Here is an 18,635-nt window from a genome sequence, read left to right on the forward strand (position 1 = left end):
TAAGCCATTGCTAGGTGGTTGCCATGCTATTATGGATGGTTGCTAGGTGGTTGCTTGCTGGCCTAATTCAAAAAAGCCCAACTGCAAGTCTCAATGATATTTAAGCAAAACTTAATCATACACTTGGAAAAGTAATAAAATAAACACATATGCTCATTTAAGCTGCACAATAATTTGACAAATTATGTTCGTAACACAAACTGTGTTGGACGTGTCATGCACCAAAGTGTATTACTGAAAAAACCCCAACACCACTAACACAATAAAAGCAATGGCCCAGATTCTGATAGCAGTGTGCATGAGTATGCATTTTCTTGCAGTTCACTTCTGCAAAACTACCAGTTGTTAAAAACACACGAGCTAAATGATTCACCTCTAAACTCTTTCACATGGTCGAGGAGCTGAGTCAGACCTGAAGATCACATTTAAACACCCAAACCTAATAAAACCAGCGACCAGTTGCGACACACAGAGTGACATCAGACCGCGAGGGTGTTGAAAAGCAGCACTTAACAAAGAAATAAACAGAAAACCAGTCAGTGAAATGATGGGAACAGAAAACCACTGGTAGCAAGAGAGACAGCAGTGAGCTGACAGGAACAACAACATCTACTTTTTCAACCGACAAACCAAGTGAGCTTTCTTGTTATCTGCTCCCTAAATCACTCAGTAACTGATTTAGCGTAGGCAGCACTTCCGTTTGCCATAATATGCATATTGCAACCCAACAACGTGACATTTTAATGTTACAGGCAGAGCTGGGTACATTACTTTCGAATTGTTGGTCATTACTGATTACAGATAACATGATGAAAATTGTTGGTAGTAACGTAATCTAGGTTACTCATTTTAGGAAAAGTAATCTGACAATTTTTTAGATTTTTTTAATTATTTTTTTTTAAATCAGACTTGTTTTATAAACGTACCATATTGATATAAAAAAGCAAAGAGAAAGAAAATATATTCGGTTACACTATTTTAAGGTGTCCTTGTTACACACTTTGCATGTACTTACTATTAGAACAATTAATTATGCGTAATTGCATGCAAGTAACCCTAATCCTAAAGCTAACCCTAACCATATAGTAATTACATGTAGTTAATTTGTATTACTCAGTACTTAAATGTATAATTACACTGTAACAAGGACACCTTAAAATAGTGTAACCATACAATCCATTTTTAATATCAACATCATAAAATACATTAAACATTACATTAGTGATTTGACAGAGAGTGACTAGTGAGTTGATAAAAACTTAATAATTCGATCATAAATTGTAAAATAAAAGCAATTTATACACTTAAACGCTAAAAAATAAATATTGCATTTGTTTACTTGCATGTTAGTGTGATTATTAATCGACATCAGAGAACTGTAAACATGCTAACGTGTTGTTAAACTGTTGAAATATTAACAACTTCTGTGATATTTCAACAAATATTATATTTAATGGGTGGCAAAAACGGGAATTGGAAATCACAGCATTAGAAATTAATAAACATGAAAACAACGACAAGAATAAAGTCTTCCTGGTTTGAAATATTTATGTCCAGACTTCCAGAATCGATAAATTATGAATAATTTCATGCCACTGTGTGAATGATATGTAACTATAATCTGATTATAAGCATTTTAAAATGTAATATATTCTAATTACAAGTACTAAATTTCTGGATTCTGATTACGTTATCCAGATTACCTGTAATCAGTTACTACCCAGCACTGGTTACAGGCCGCATAAGAGTTTGTAGTTAGCTTGTTGCTAAGCTAACAGTGTAATACTTTGGCTGCGTCTGAAATCTTAGGCAGCTGACTTGATACTTCGTTGCCTTATCAGGCAATGACTTTACAGACAGGTACCTCACAAAACTGATTTCGGACAGACTTATGAGGCAACATAATTGTTTAATGATCTCCAACAAAATAGAGAAAGCTTTGATGATAAATAAGTGAATTTAATTACTAAAATACTGATTTCTAATTTACTATAAACTAATTTTACTAGAAATGACACTTGAAATGGAAAAAGTTGGTCAAAACCTACATTCGCACAAAAATCTTTATTTAATACCATCTGTATTCAATTTTTTTTCTAGTTCAGCCGTCACGGAATTGAACGCACAGGATTGTGGGATATCAGAAAAGGATAAATTTGTTCTGCCTTCAAATATCGATCAAATCTAGCCATTTTAGGAGACTGGAAGTGAAGGTAGCATTGGATTCAGACATACTTTAAGCGTAAAAAAATTAATAGTTAGCATTTTGCTAATGCTAATCTCAAGATACTTTAATAAACAAAAGCACATAGCAAACAAATGTTTTTGTTAGGCTTATTAAAGTGTCGCGTAAGAGTTTGTAGTTAGCATGTTGCTAAGCTAACAATGTGATATTTTAAGTCCTAAACACAGCACACAAATGCTATTTTGGGCTTGTTAAAAAGATGAGTTTGCATTTGGAATTTAGATAAGATAATCACATGATACCTTCTTAAAGTCAAAACACAGCAAACTAATTGCTATGTATTTTTAGGCTTTTAAAAGAGTTGAGTAAGAGTTGTAGTTAGCATGTTGCTAAGCTAACAACACAATACTTTATCTTAAGCGTAAAGATATTACACGTTAATATCAAACTCTATTGATCTTTTCGAACAAATTTCAAGTAGGGAGCACACCTATGATGCCCTAAATTGCTGTCTTCTTAGGCAGCCTATTAGGTTTGTGTGACTACCGCCACTGTGTTTCGGTGATAAAATCTAATGTTTTGACTGACTCACCAGCTATACCATTAAAAACAATTCCGTCGCCATTCCTAGCCTCGATCGCTGATTAAAAGTCCCTATATACATGTGTTTGTCCTACTGTTAAAGGGGGTGATGGATGCATTCAACATTCACAACTTCCACAACATCCTGGCTTCAGGCGGTCATTAGGTCCTTCGACCTGTCGCTCTCTCTTTAATCATCTCCTTTCCTTCCTTGTAATTTTCTGAGGAGGCCTCATGCTAACAGCTACGGCAGCGTCTCGCCGCTTCAAAGAGCCGAAGGCAGAAACTCGTTTACTCTTAGTAAGAGACCAGATGACAGAGAGACAGATGTCTCATCAGAGACAGGTGTCTGTGGCTGAGTGTCACGCAAATAATAACTAGTTATCTGGTTAAGACGGCAAGCCGCAACAGAGTGAGACAGATCGTGCTGAGTGGAGGAGAGTCTGGACCCCTCTTTAACACCAACCCCCTCTCTTTATCTCTCTGTTCCTAGTCCATTGTCACCAGCTGTCCCTCCTTGGGAACACAGGAAGACAATGAGCTACAAAAGCCAAAGGGCAATTACGTGCTGCCGAGAGAGTGTGAGGGTTTGGCGTGTGGGAGAGGGTGAGAGAGACTTGTATGTTGATTGCTTAGATGCAGGGAGGGGTCCGGTACATGACGTTATGATACTGTTTCTGAACGAAAGGGTGAGAATAGTTCAGCCATGATAACAACATCCAGGAAGTCCTTCTCTGTGTCTTGAATGCATCTGGACAAACAAAAGACCCCCTGAGTGACATTTGACCCAGACATACTGGCTACAGCACCTGAGGGTACAAAAATATTAGTCAGGTTATGAAGTCTATGTATGTGTTAATATACAGGATAAATTATGAATCGATATTTAAAGAAAAGATAAAAATTATATTTGATTGTTTTCTTTAATAACAATATCAATTTAAAAATAAATGTATTTAATACCCTTAGGTTCTCCACTGAGTTCTATCGTAAAAAACTGGCAATTTATTTAGAACTATTTCAGGTATTTCTTCATTTTTCCTTTCGCTAATCAAAATAGATTGATATTTCTTGATAAGACGTGAAAATATACAGCATTGTTTTTTAAATAATCTACTTTTTAAAGGATGGAAATCATATTAGCTGGTTTATTTAATACTAATATCACAATTCATTTAAATCAGGGTGATTTTTAAATAATTTCACTAGATTAGTTTGAATTGATGTTGCCTTTTTTTTTATATCTGCTGGTGCACAATAAACGTCGAATATTAAAACTGCCGATTTATTAAAAACTAGATTTTCTTATTTTTGCTAATCAAAATGTTTTGACATTTATGACATTTTATGACACATAGCATACATATGCAGTGTATTTCTGGGCTTATGAAAATATCAAGTTTGCATGTTGCTAAGCTAACAATGTAATACTTTAAACATAAAACAAGCGTAAAAATACAAGTATGACATTAGAGTTTGCTGTTAGCTTTTTTTTGTGTGTGTGTGTGTGTGTGGGGGGGGGGGGGGGGGGGGGGGTATTGTTTAAATTGTTAATATTTTCACAGATTTTTTTCCTGTGGCTTGGTGTCTTTTGTAATACTCTTAACTAACAATGGCAGTTCCTTAATGACCTCATCCTCCAGGAAGTGACATCAACCCAAACGTCAGTGAGTAGCACTGTACATTTTGACATTTTGTAGTATTAGCTGGTATGTCTCCCTTTAAATGATCCTGTTCAATAAAATTCAGAAATTCATATATTATCAAAAACACATTCAAAAGCTACAGCGTTCAAATGCTACTGCATAACATGAATAACCTATGACCAAGGTGTTATTCATAAGATAGCAGCTAATTCTGTAAATAGTTGCCTCTCTGTTTATAGTGGTGGATGAGGATTTTGAACATGATTAGACAAAAATCCATCAGCACTCAATGAATAAAGGCCACACACAGCTGATTACACTTTAGACAAAGAAGGCCAGTTAAACAGCGCTAGCTTGTGCTAGTCTGCTAAGTAAATGCCTCTAGGGAGTCATTTGCAGTTTACGCTGATCACCATCATTATAGAACAACAGAGCAGTTTAAGAGAATATTTGTAGTGGTGTTTTTATGCTCAGGGGTCAGCTTTACAGTGTAAACACACACCAACATGCGCATACAAAACCCGAACGAGAAACACAGGGAGGGTCAGCATCACTAATTCACACTTAAGAGGTGAAATGTAGCACCAAACGTAAGAACATACACGGTTTTGAGCTGCACTGCGTCACTCTGGGTGCTGAGTATACAAGTTTCAGAAGCAACCACATATCCTGTTGCATTCGACCAGTTATTATTTAAGACATATTTGCAGTTCACTTATGACTTACAGCCCGTCGAAAAATGGTAAATTGGATCTCGAGCTTCTTTGCTAAAGAAGTTGAAGATTAAAATAGATTTCCAAAATGAAAAGGCAATAGCAAGGGAACAGGATGGTGATTAGGTTCGGTGGATGAAATTCACAAGAATCGAGGTAACCCTGAAATGAACCATAGTTTTATTGTAGTAAAAGTGTAATGGCACGTTTTTATTAATTTATTACCATTTATATAACCAGTTTTACTACAAATACCATGGTTAAACTATGGTTAATTTGGGGTTTAACTATATTAAACCATAGTTTTTTAAATATATGGAGTGTCTATTTACACTAAGTGTAAATAGCCCGCCTTGTTGGCAGAGGCTATTTGCACTAACTCCGCCCACAAACGTGTGATTGGGCTAGTCAACATTACAAAAGATGGTTGTCAATCACCAGCTCCAGTGGTGCAGATGGTACAATGTGTGTCGTACTCATTTTGACACGATCGACCCGGGCTGGAATCTGCCTTTTCGCGAACTTTTTTCTCCCTTTTCAAATTTCATATCACATCAGAAAAGCATTTATTTTCAATAACAATGAAGGAAATAATCAAAAAGTTGAAAATAAAGTATAGGGTAGGTGTAGGGAGGGCTTTATTGTCCCAATAAGGTGGCATCCATTTAATAATTTGAATTCAAATGAAAATTTACTCTCATTAAGTTATTACTGTATACTGTTTTATAATGTACTACAATACTGAGGTGCAGACATTTGCCACTATTTGCAACAAGTAGTATAAATAGTCCTGCTATTTTAACATAGTGTAAATATAATCTATAGCTATCTGCACTTAGTGTAAATGGCATATCACTTAAAAATACTGCTATTTTAACGGTGTATGCAAATGATGCATGGAAAATGACCACCCTTAGTTCAGTACGCAGACATGAAGATATGCAGATATTACAATGACATTGTCAATGATGGTTATATTTGAAATGGCAAACATTCTAACAACATAAATATATATATATATATTTATTAAATTAACAGAAACAGCCTATTTAGACTTACTTTATCTAAAAAACTGAGTTTAAATGAAGTCTGTACATTTAATATTGCTAAGGTGTTCTAAGTGTTTTTTTTACCATGCCGCTAGCACATTTTAGCATGTTGCCTTTATTATGATAGGAAAGTATAGAGGAGACAGGAAGCGAAGTGGGAAAGAGAGAGGAAGGTGCCAGGATTCGAGTAGGGATGTAATACGAGATCGAACAAGACACGATTTTAAAACTTGAGTTGAAATTATTTCTAAAGCTAATTTGATTATAATTAAAAATAATGTTCCAAGCTATTATTTTAAAGATGAATTAGCTGGAGGATTCATAGCATTTATACAGCCATAGAGTTGAATACTTTAACACTAGCTTACTTGCTAATGCTAACCCTAAGTAACCCATAACGCTCAATAATGTAAAGAAACAAGACATTTAAAACGTCACTACTGAAATGTACAGTTGTATTGACGCATTTGGAAACTCTTTTTGTCTCACACCAGTGTTTTTGATGGAAGCAGCGTAATTATCAAACGCTCACCCCCTAAAGTGAAGCTTTCCCTAGAGTGCCACAGATTGCTGGCATTTATTTTGAATGTCACAGAGCGAGCATGTAGGTGGAGAAACACTGTCAGTATGAACGCACGTGGGAGAAGACTGCCATTATAGCAGTTCCATTTTGACAATATTAGCTAATTCTTCATCCGCACTCTATTATCACAATTACATATCTTATTTCCTCCAGGACCCGATGGCTTGGAGAACGAGAGCTCCTGGATTTCTTGCTGAAGAATTTCAAACGTTGTTGGAGAATGTTAAACACCATTGTAGGGCCCCAGAGCTTCAGAGATGACTTCCACTAACAGTCACGGCTTATTGTTTTCAAAAGCAGACCAGTGAGAGGATGCATTTTTCATTCGGTTGTGGGAGTCGTGTTAAATATTTAAGCAGGTGGACGCGGTCTGGAGGCCGGGAGCGGAGGATTGACTGGTGCCTGTTGTCATGGCTCCCGGACTCACTCGCGAGAATGACGGCTCTAACGAGGTAGTCTGACCCCAGATAGCCTGCAGTGCCGGCTGGTCATGTTGGCTTTAAGTACAGCACCGGTCCACTCAATGGCGCCTCTTTAATTAAGGTCTCAAAGGGCTCTTTGAACGTGACTGATTGTAGAGAGCTATAGAAGAGCTGGGGGTTGTAAAATGCCATTAATAGCATCATACACATTTAAAACAAAGCTGCGAGAGGGTTGAGTGGCACTTGAGGAAAGGTCGCAACCTCTTTGGTCTTGTCCAAATACACCGAATGTCCTCATGCAGGGAGATCTCAGATCCAGTCTGCTTTGAAAGAAATGTAAATATTACATAACACAGCATCTCTGCGACCCTACAGAGAACAACAGGTTTGGAAAATTGAATAATACACTACTGTTCATAAGTTTTTTGTGTTTTTTTCGTAAAGAAATGTATATTTTTATTCAGCAAGAATGCACTAAATTGATAAAATGACAGTAAAGACATTTACATAAATTAGGTTAAAATAAATATTTATCAAGGAATCTTGAAATTTATCATGGTTTCCTATTAAGCACAGCATATTAGAACGACTTATGAAGAATCATGTGCCACTGAAGACTTGAAAAATGAATAAATTACATTTTGCAATACATTCACATAGAAAACTGTTATTTTAAATTGTAATAATATTTCACAGTATTACTCTTTTAATTTGAAATTTGATCAAATAAATACAGCTTTGTTGAGTTGTTGTTGTTAAATAATAATAATAGTAATAAAAAATCTTAATAACCCAGACCAGTTTTTTTTATGTTAAATACTCTTATTTATTCATTATTAATGTTTGAGTATTGTTGATTCCTATTACATTATTCTTAGTTATTTATTTGTTTATTATTATAAGATCAGAAAGATACAGGTTTCATTCTGCCTTCTAAATTCCAGAAATCCTGAAATTAATCATATATTATATTATTTTTAATACATTATATATGCTTTTGAATTTTAGGGGGCGTGTCTTTTGGATTATCATATTTAGAGGTCTGTGACATCTTTGGACTATGATAGTTAACTAAAATAATAATAAAAAAATAACCATAAAAATGTAATAGTTATTAATTTATTTAGATAGTTAACAATAATAATAATAATAAAAAAAAATCGTTACTTGAAATAATTTTTTTACATTTTATAATTTATTTGCAAGGCAGACTTTCTTAATTTCATTTAGCTAAATGTATTAAAATAATGAAAAGTCAAAACTGAAATAAAATGAAAAACTAGTCATATTTAAAAAAAAAAAAATTCTAATAAATAAATGGCAAAAACACAACTAAACTAATAAAACTTCACATGAAATTAAAATGAAAAACCTATTTAAAAAGTTAAGAAAAACTGTAATAGTATCTCAGTGATAGTAAAATTACACCGTCCCACATTTTCACACAGACTAAGGCACTACTCGCTGCTTCTACTGACAACATCAAGGATGCAATAACCTCACTGATGTACTAGCTCAACTATACAAGCCTTTCAGCTCCGCTCGTCTCCCATAATGCCTTGCATCATTGTCAGGTGTGTGACTAGCACGCATCGAGGTTGAAGGCCACGTTACCAATTTCTCTCTTTTTAGACGTAGCTCTCCACTTTCAAGTTTCCTGTGAACTTCACATCAAACGGCTGAAGCCCTGTGCACTGGCTTTGAAGTGCTGGGGAGAGCTGAGCACTGCATCCCCTTGTGCTGGCGCTGGTAAAAAGCTGCCATGCTAAAAAAGTCAAAGACCGCAGGGAACAGACAGTGAATTCCAGCCTCTCCACTCTCTCTGTGCACCGAATGGAGTCTTTGAAATGTATTTCACTCTTGATAATGATGTTTCAGCACTGCTGTCAGCCACGACTGGAGCTGTGAGCGTGTGTCAGGATTTGGGCCTTTCAAGGTTTCGTTTAGCCAGAATCACTCATAACCTATAAAAGAGAGACCAGGCAGTGTGAATGAATACTTATACGAGGGTATTAAAATATAAAGCTGCGGTCACACTAGAATTTGAGCATCAAACACTGCAACAGACGACGTATTACATCACGTCTATTCAAAGAATCATTTCAAGATATAAGGAATAATAATAAATCCAAATGTAAAACTAGTTTCCTGAAGCCTGTGGTACTTTGACAGCTAGATAGTGTTCATTTAGTATTTGATCTGTTAATATACTGTATTAGATTTGATTTTTATTTATTTATCTATCACTTTAATTTTAACTAATATTTGTTTGTGCGCTTTTGTCAATTTTATTAGTTTTTTTTAAATGTCTATATAGTATTTTTTTAAAATTAAATAGTTTATTTTATTTTATTTTTTTTAGTAATCCAACTGAAACTAAATGAAAATGTAAAATGTTGCCTTGTTAACTAGATTAAATAAAATATATATATTTTTTTATTTCAGTTAACATTTATTTGATTTTGATAAATTGCATGAAAATGATGGCACAAATTTTAATATAATACTATTTTTATTTTTTTTATGATTTTTGTTTTAGCAAGGTTGTTACCAATAAAGGGATTGCTCACACAAAAATGAAAATCCTGTCATTCAGCTTCATGTTGTTCCAAACCTATATGGGGTTCTTTCTGTTGAACACAAAAGAAGATATTTTCTTCAAAATCTCTTTTGTGTTGTAGACGTGACAGAGGAGCGCCAGGCGGGCGCTAGGACCCGGCAATCCCGGAGTGTTTGGTCTCCTCATGCATTACATTCCCCTCATTTATTCAGTAGATCCAGAGAGCGCAGCACAGCACGATAACTCACACACTTCCAATTCCGACCATATTCACTGCACGGGAACAAAATGGTGAGGACTGAAAGGCAACGAGGAGAGGTGAAGGCCGAAGACTTGTTTCTGGAGTCCGAAACATCTTTGGATCAGCAAGATTTTGAGATGTCTACTTGTCCTTTCAATGACGTCTTCAACTCCAGAGACTCTTCCATGATAAACACTTTCCTGAAAAATGTACAGGTTTTATTGGAGGCTGCGCGTTATATTGAGAGCGCCGAGAGGAAGGATGGAAGTAAGTGAAATTATCGTGCACTTATGAGTGATTTGAGTAATGCAGACAAACTGTTTCATTGTCAATAGACTCAGACAACAAAGGATCGAGTTCAACGAACAATCAGCCAAGTAGACGAGGAACATATGCGACGCACGGCCACAATGCTTTCAAAGGATCAAGTGTCCAAAATGTAAAAGAAGACCTTTTTATATTTTAGCATTTTTGTAATGCACATAATGCAGAAACATAGTTTCAAAGCTATTTTTAACTGTACAAAGTCGTATAATGCCAGATTTCACACATTTATATTTTATTGCATGTGTCAGAGACACAAAAGCAGGTGAATAATTCCCTGTGCAGCGCTCTTAATGTCCCAAATCGCAGACTGGCTGTCCCAGGCTGGCATGCACTGTCTCATTGTTCGGCAGAGAGACATGCCATCTCTTTCTCTCGAGGAACATAAGCAAGTATATAAATAAATAAAAAAACAGCATTTGCTGGCACAATACACAGCCTTACAGTAATTGTTGCACCTTTACCTCTCCATTACGCATCTACTACAAGAGTGTATGTATGCTGATTAAACGTTTATCGTATAAATAAAGGCATTTGATCACATGAAGTTGTTTTTGTTTGAGCATTATATCGTGCTTTGTTTAGATAAAAATATATTTGTCGCCTATGTTTTGTATTTGTCATAGCGTTTAAGGCTGATTGCGTCTATTATAAAGAGAGATTAAATCGAAGCACTTTAGAAACAATAGATTTTGATCACGTTTTCATCATTATTATTAGCAAACCCGAGTCACACCGGATAAATTAGAAATTTTATATGCAGACTGCATATTTCTACTTCAAAAGAGTTGAACAATTCGCCTTCCTGTTTCCTAGGGGGGTGTGTTCACATGACATCCACATGGCGCACGTTGCGCTGCTCTGATTGGCCAGAGTGTGTTGCGTTGGCGGACGCTTACTAGGGCCTCTGACCAATCACGGCGCTGCGGTGCTGTGACGTCTTATGTTGCTGGGCCGGCGCTGGAAGTGAGGGATTGTGGGAGTTGAAGTGCGCAGTATCAAAAACGGCATTTTTAAATTAAATTATAAATGATGACTAAAATATAGTTTAGGAAACCCGGGTTTCAGTTACACTACAGCATCTCTCCCTGTACAACGGTTGTTATTAATAAACACTAAGCTGTATATTAATGAATATAAAATTAATATTTATATTTTCTTAGTATGTTTTAATCTAATTGATTATAAATTGCTAGATATTAGTATACAGAGTAATATTATACTACTATAAGTAGAGTTTGTTTATGAATGTATTTAATATTATATAATCGCTAATGAACTAAACATAGATTTAACCATTCAAGCAAGGTTAATAACTAATAGCATAAGAATAAATCAGCGTGCCCTGTTCGAGTTAAAGGGCCGGTTGGGTGAGGACTACATTTCCCATAATCCCCCGCGCGGAGGTCTCTATCCTCTCAGCTGTTAAAACAGCAGGTAAACAAACCGGGGAGGAGAAAACAGCGCAAGCACCAGGGACTTCGCAGGCTGGGCTCTTTTGTACCTGTTTCTATTCATTTTATGCACTTTGTATTCCTAAAGCACTTTTACTACTTTGATAATCAGGCGTCGGATGTTTTATTTGTGTTTGATTTCCTGTAACTAGCTTGGTAACAGTGTAAGGAAATACCTCGAGTCGACGGTTCAGCAAATAGAAACAAAAACACAAAACAGGTGAATCGTCGGAGGATATTCAATGCCTTTTGCGACACGGCAGCTGTCATCGTGATCACATATCAGATAAATAAACGACACACAGCTATATTTATTCAAGCGATGACTGCTGTGCTGAATATCCAGAGGTTACTGGAAGCAGCCGAGTATATAGAAAGGAGAGAAAGAGGTACATTGATATTTATAACATGCTAACTGTCCTGCCAAAGAGGCCAACCTGTGACTTGGCTGTGTTTTGAGGTATTTAAAGGGACCTGGCCCGTGTCTGGTTAGATGTGACACATTTCTGCGGTGTCTTTTTCAGAGAGTGAACACGGATATGCCTCGACCTTTCCGTCTATTCAGCACTCCAGCTACCAGAGACAAAGGAAATGCCGAAATAAAAAGTGCAGTAACAACCACAACAGGTAAGCACATGATCTGACTCTCCACTTCCACGAGAGGGGAAACACACACTTCTGGAGAGACGTGTGCATAGATCACACTGCTGACATCTGTCACGACCACTCACTGCTTATAATACTGACTTGAATCATTGCTGCTGTAATTTATAGATCATTTTCTAATCGTCTTTTAGTTTATGGCTCGTTTTTGATATGTTAGAAAAAGAGTATATACTTTTAAATGCTTTTTATAGACAGCAAATAATGTCAGATATATATTTTTAATGAAATAGATATTTGTGCGTCTAAAATAAGGTGTATTATTATTTTTGTTGTTGTTGCTTGATTTGTTTGGGGGGAGGGGAGCTCTCATCAGCTGGTTGTCAAACTGGACTGCTGCAGCGTTGAGGTTAGGGACCGTGCGAAAACTCACGTCCTGTTTTCGCCTTTGAGCGCCTCTGGGTTTCGGTTTGTTTGAACCGAAAGTCTGCTGTGTCGAAATCTTCTCTTTATTTTGACGCGTATGCGGTTAATGTCCGATAAACAGTGGGGGAAAACTAATCGGGTTGCACTTTTGATTCTCACGAGAAGAGTACTTTAATTTAGCCCCGGACCCTTGAACGCACGGCTCTTATTTACAGCTACTGTTGTTTTCAGGCTGCCAAGGTGAACAGCCTGAGGCGGTTTTATTCAATTAATTTTCCACGTTATTCTCCTTCTAAAACATGCTTTGGAAAATTGTCACCGGTCTTTTTCCGCTAAATGCCGATTTGATAAAAGAATCCAATCGAAAGTGCAATAACAGGCGTATCCGTCTATTAAAAAGCGCTTTATTAAATCACGAATATGGTGCACGGCTGTGATGCTAATAAATGTTATGTTGGTAGACAGTTTACTAGCTTTTGAGATGGACAAAATGATCATCCAGGTAGGCAGCTCACTAGGTTTTGTGATGCCCAGAATTGCCAACTGGGTTGACAGTGGGAAAATTAACCATGGGTTTACTACAAATATAACCAAAAACATGGTTATTATAGTTAATGGTAACCACAAATTAAGCATGGTTTTGCTGCACCAACCATAGTTTAACCATGGTATTTGCAGTAAAACTGTAGTTATACAAACGTGATCAATCTGCCACAAGCCATGGTTTACTTCACGCTTAATAAAATAAAACCATGGTTAATTTTCGTAAGGGTAGGTTTATTCATGTTTAACATTGGTCACTTTTTTGTGATGCCTAAAATGTCGTCTGTGTAGGTAGTTCACTAGGTTTCGAGATGCCCAGAATTTCTTTCACTGTAGGCAATTTACCAAGTTTTGTGTTGCCCAAAAAATGCTGTCCAGCTACAGATTTTGAGTTGACCAAAAATGGCATCTGTCTATGGGTTTCGAGCTGACCAAAAGGCCATTTAGCTACAGGTTTCGAGTTGACCAAAAATGCCGTCTAGCTACAGGTTTTTACTTGACAAGAAATGCCATTTAGCTACAGGTTTCGAGTTGACCAAAAATGCCATCTAGCTACAGGTTTCGAGTTGACCAAAAATGCCGTCTAGCTACAGGTTTCGAGTTGACCAAAAATGCCGTCTAGCTACAGGTTTCGAGTTGATAAGAAATGCCATTTAGCTACAGGTTTCGAGTTGACCAAAAATGCCATCTAGCTACAGGTTTCGAGTTGACCAAAAATGGCATCTGTCTATGGGTTTCGAGCTGACCAAAAGGCCATTTAGCTACAGGTTTCGAGTTGACCAAAAATCCCGTCTAGCTACAGGTTTTTACTTGACAAGAAATGCCATTTAGCTACAGGTTTCGAGTTGACCAAAAATGCCATATAGCTACAGGTTTCGAGTTGACCAAAAATGCCGTCTAGCTACAGGTTTCGAGTTGACCAAAAATGCCATCTAGCTACAGGTTTCGAGTTGACCAAAAATGCCGTCTAGCTACAGGTTTCGAGTTGATAAGAAATGCCATTTAGCTACAGGTTTCGAGTTGACCAAAAATGCCATCTAGCTACAGGTTTCGAGTTGACCAAAAATGCCATCTAGCTACAGGTTTCGAGTTGACCAAAAATGCCATCTAGCTACAGGTTTCGAGTTGACCAAAAATGCCATCTAGCTACAGGTTTCGAGTTGACCAAAAATGCCATCTGTCTATGGGTTTCGAGCTGACCAAAAGGCCATTTAGCTACAGGTTTCGAGTTGACCAAAAATCCCGTCTAGCTACAGGTTTTTACTTGACCAAAAATGCCATTTAGCTACAGGTTTCGAGTTGACCAAAAATGCCATCTAGCTACAGGTTTCGAGTTGACCAAAAATGCCATCTAGCTACAGGTTTCGAGTTGACCAAAAATGCCGTCTAGCTACAGGTTTCGAGTTGATAAGAAATGCCATTTAGCTACAGGTTTCGAGTTGACCAAAAATGCCATCTAGCTACAGGTTTCGAGTTGACCAAAAATGCCATCTAGCTACAGGTTTCGAGTTGACCGGAAATGCCATTTAGCTACAGGTTTCGAGTTGACCAAAAATGCCATCTAGCTACAGGTTTCGAGTTGACCAAAAATGCCATCTAGCTACAGGTTTCGAGTTGACCAAAAATGCCATCTAGCTACAGGTTTCGAGTTGACCAAAAATGCCGTCTAGCTACAGGTTTCGAGTTGACCAAAAATGCCATCTAGCTACAGGTTTCGAGTTGACCAAAAATGCCGTCTAGCTACAGGTTTCGAGTTGATAAGAAATGCCATTTAGCTACAGGTTTCGAGTTGACCAAAAATGCCATCTAGCTACAGATTTCGAGTTGACAAGAAATGCTGTCTAGGTACAGGTTTTGAGTTGACCAAAAATAACACATCTATCGATAGGTTTCGAGTTGACAAAATGTCGTCTAGGTACAGGTTTCGAGTTGACAAAAAATGCTATCTAGCTACAGAATTTGAGTTTTATCAAAATGCCATCTAGCTACAGGTTTTGCATTGACCAAAATGGCATTTAGGTGAGCAGCTCACATGGGTTATTTTTTCCTCTTCTCTCAGACGCAGTGTGCGTGTGAGCATGTTTAGTGTTGTGTCAGTTCCGTCTGTTTTGTTTCACTGCATTTCTAAGTACCAGACATCTTAATGACTGATCTCAGGTCTGTGTTACTGTACACAAAGCGAGCGCTGATGGAGAGAATGTAAAGGAAACACTATCGGATCATCTGGCATGCCTGTGTGTGTCTCCCAAGAAGAGGTCATTCAGGCTGCTTCAGTTGAAATGAAGATGGTTGAAAGATTGCGAGGAAAAAATACTTTTCCACATGTTTAAATAACTGTGTGGCATGCTCTTTTTTTTTTTCTTCGTATACCTTTGGCAACCCACATTTTTGAGCATTAAAACACAGGATGTTTGCACTTCTGCTGCGAATAATTCAAAGTGTATTTCAAAACTACAGGTAAAAACCTGTGAAAATCAACACTGTCATTTTTACGGTCTTTTCCTAGAGTGTATGTCTCTTGACACTACACATCCTATCACACAAAAATAAGAGCTGTGAAAACAGCCGTACTGTTCTTTTTTTTTTTTACCTGCCTTTTCCTCCCTCGCTCTATTCCTCCTCCCCATTGAGTTTGCAAGCATCCTCCCGTGCAAAAGCGGCAATACAGTAAGGTCAGCTACAGTATGCCTGAAAACATGATCTTTGTATTAATAGTCGCCAATAAAGGGAAGTGGTCACATGACCCACGGAGACGTAGGCCCTTGCTGCAGCCACGTCTTGCTGCCCCTGCAACGGCATTGCCGTGCACCGGTTCGGCCGGCCATTTAGAGCTTTAGAAAAGCTTTAAGCATGTTGCCACACAAAGGGCCTCTTAGGGGGACGGCTGATTCACTTTACATTATTAACATAACACTGGCTCGTGCTCTCAGAGAGGGCGAGAGAGAGAGAGAGCGAGCGTCCACTGGCACTCACTCATTGTACGAAGAGGAGAGCTCTCTCACGTGCTCGTATATAGGCTGGTCATTGTGCTCGCTTTCTCTGCTCTGCACACTTCATTTCTCTGTCTTTACGCTGCAAACAAAGAGTTGCAGTGACATGTGGGTCATTTAGAGGAGCCTTTATAATTCCCTCTGGAGCCACTGGATTGGTTGTGGCTGGTTCATCCCCCCAATAAAGATTTAGTAAATCCATTGGAACCTTTAATGACGCATACTCTTGTTCTTTATGAGCAGCCAGGCTTTTTTCCCCGCATACATGTTCTCTGATCTCATGATGAGAGCTGATGTTTAATTCTGGAGATAAGTGCTCAAGAAATGAGCTTATGCTTATGATGGGGGTTATGATAAAAACCTTGCACTTAATTCCTCATAGACTCACAAGCAAGTTGATGTTTACTCACTCATTGCGTCTGTTTTGTTTTATAGATCCACACACAATGAGCTGGAGAAAAATCGGTAAGTAGGATTTTTAAGTAATTTTTTTTTTTTTTACTATAATACTGAGAACACTGTCAATGATAGGAAATATCACAAGCCAATATCACTTAAACTTGCCTCAACCTCATGAGCACCACAACTAGAACATGTGCGCTAATTGTCATGATTACAAATAGGTACTAAAATCTTAGGAAAAAAAATAGGGAGGCGTCAGCAAGGAGATGATATTTGGGCCCCAATATGATACTAATGCTTTAGTTTTTGTTTAGTATATTGTGGTTGAAAATAGTGATGTATTGCAGTCTTTTACTCACAATCAAATTTGGAAGTTAGAGCTTTGTGGTTTGGTTGCTATATTTCCTGCTTTGCTTTTTTGTAGAGCATTGGCATGCATGTGTTGGTAAGTGAGGGAATAGTGTTTATTTGTCATAGCAGAAAATACTTGCAGTAAACAACATTGTAGAGATCCTTACTAATGAGACAAGTTATGCAAGTATTGAAGCTACTTTTCAAAATTCATTAAATATGAAAAATAAAAATGGCATTACTTGGGGCGAACAGGAAGTTTGAAACACGGAAGAATTGTCCTACAGCTTGTCCTTGCAGCAACAGGTACCTAAAAGTGAAAATAAGAGGTGACCCAATTCTGCTAATCTAAGGGCATTCCCTCTCCTCGTGGCTCACCCGCCCCTCGGTCCTGCACAACTACTGCAGCCTCCGTTTCAGATTACTGCCCAGAGTCCAGGGAGACGACAGAAACCAGAGACTCACTCATATGTCCGTTCTTTCACAATGTCATTTGCATAATAGGAAGTTCACAGAAGGAAACTGGTAATTACTGTAGGTGTACATTATTAGGAGAATGCAAGTGTGATTTCTTTGAAATGTCCCAAACATATGGGTGGTGCTTTTCATTAAAATCGCCACCCATGTGCGGAGTGAGTGCAATGCGTGAGTGTTTACAGATGATTGACTGTATGTTCTGGTCTCATGAGTGCTTATCTTATCTGGCATTAGACACCGACAGTGCTGGGCCTGCTGTTTAGGGTCTGTGCACGCAAATACTGGAGGCTCCACTTCAAAGACCGAAAATAACTCTCGTCTAGACTAACAGGAACTCCTTTGTGACCCTCTATATGAAGATCTGGAGCTCTATTAACTTTTCTTAAGCACAGCTTAGTCATGGAGTGTCGCGTCTATATACTTGCCAGTCATTTTAGATGGGACATGCGTGATATCGGAAACTTGGACAAAGAATTTGCTGCAGAATCATTGATGGACCAAAGCACACAGTTTTACTTCAGTAGTTTTAAATACACCATATGTATGTGTGCATGCAAGTAGACTCCTTTCCTCCCAGACCGGCTGGGTTTCTCAGATAATGTCTACACATGTGAAGGGTTGCCAGTGCGCTGGCGTAGGGTTGTATGGGTTTGGTAGAGATAAAGAGGACAGGGCTTGTCGGACAGCCTTTAGTGTCAGCACAAACAAATATTACACAACACATTATGACGAAGGTACAGTCAGCAGCCACACCCAACACCAAACAATATTACCATATTACCCATATTACAAAGTTAGGACACCTATAATTTAAATTTTTGTACCTAACATCCCAACTGCACAAAGTTTAAATTCATTCCTTCCAACCTCTTTCATGATATATCAAAATACTCTGAAATAGTCAAATGCCTTGAGTGGCCCAACTGGAAGCGCAGTCCCAGGTGGCAAGTGTTTCTGTCCCAGGTGGCAAAAGTTTCTGTCTGATGAAGATGTAAGCTAGCTCAGTGTTTTTGCATGTGAGAAAGGAAGAGGAAGGAGATGAAAGCCTTGTGACCACATTCCGGCCTCTCGCAAGCCACCACAC

The 18,635-nt window shown here is 37.8% G+C and overlaps 1 protein-coding gene across 2 annotated transcripts in view; it reads left to right on the plus strand.

Annotated features, from left to right (window-relative positions):
- Nucleotides 1–463: 463 nt before the first annotated feature.
- The window catches only part of mxi1 (max interactor 1, dimerization protein), a 29,606-nt gene continuing 11,434 nt past the window's right edge, over nucleotides 464–18,635 (plus strand). The window contains exons 1-4 of one of the 2 annotated variants that reach the window (XM_079413548.1): nucleotides 464–633; nucleotides 9,862–10,248; nucleotides 12,284–12,386; nucleotides 16,757–16,786. In XM_079413548.1, the coding sequence (XP_079269674.1) occupies nucleotides 10,029–10,248; nucleotides 12,284–12,386; nucleotides 16,757–16,786 (353 nt within the window). In that variant the 5' untranslated portion in view covers nucleotides 464–633; nucleotides 9,862–10,028. Of the gene's footprint in view, nucleotides 634–9,861; nucleotides 10,249–11,710; nucleotides 12,149–12,283; nucleotides 12,387–16,756; nucleotides 16,787–18,635 lie in introns of those variants that run through there. The other variant, XM_079413549.1, reaches the window with a different exon arrangement.

This window comes from Barbus barbus, assembly GCF_936440315.1.
Source record: "Barbus barbus genome assembly, chromosome: 49".
Classification (NCBI taxonomy): domain Eukaryota; kingdom Metazoa; phylum Chordata; class Actinopteri; order Cypriniformes; family Cyprinidae; genus Barbus; species Barbus barbus.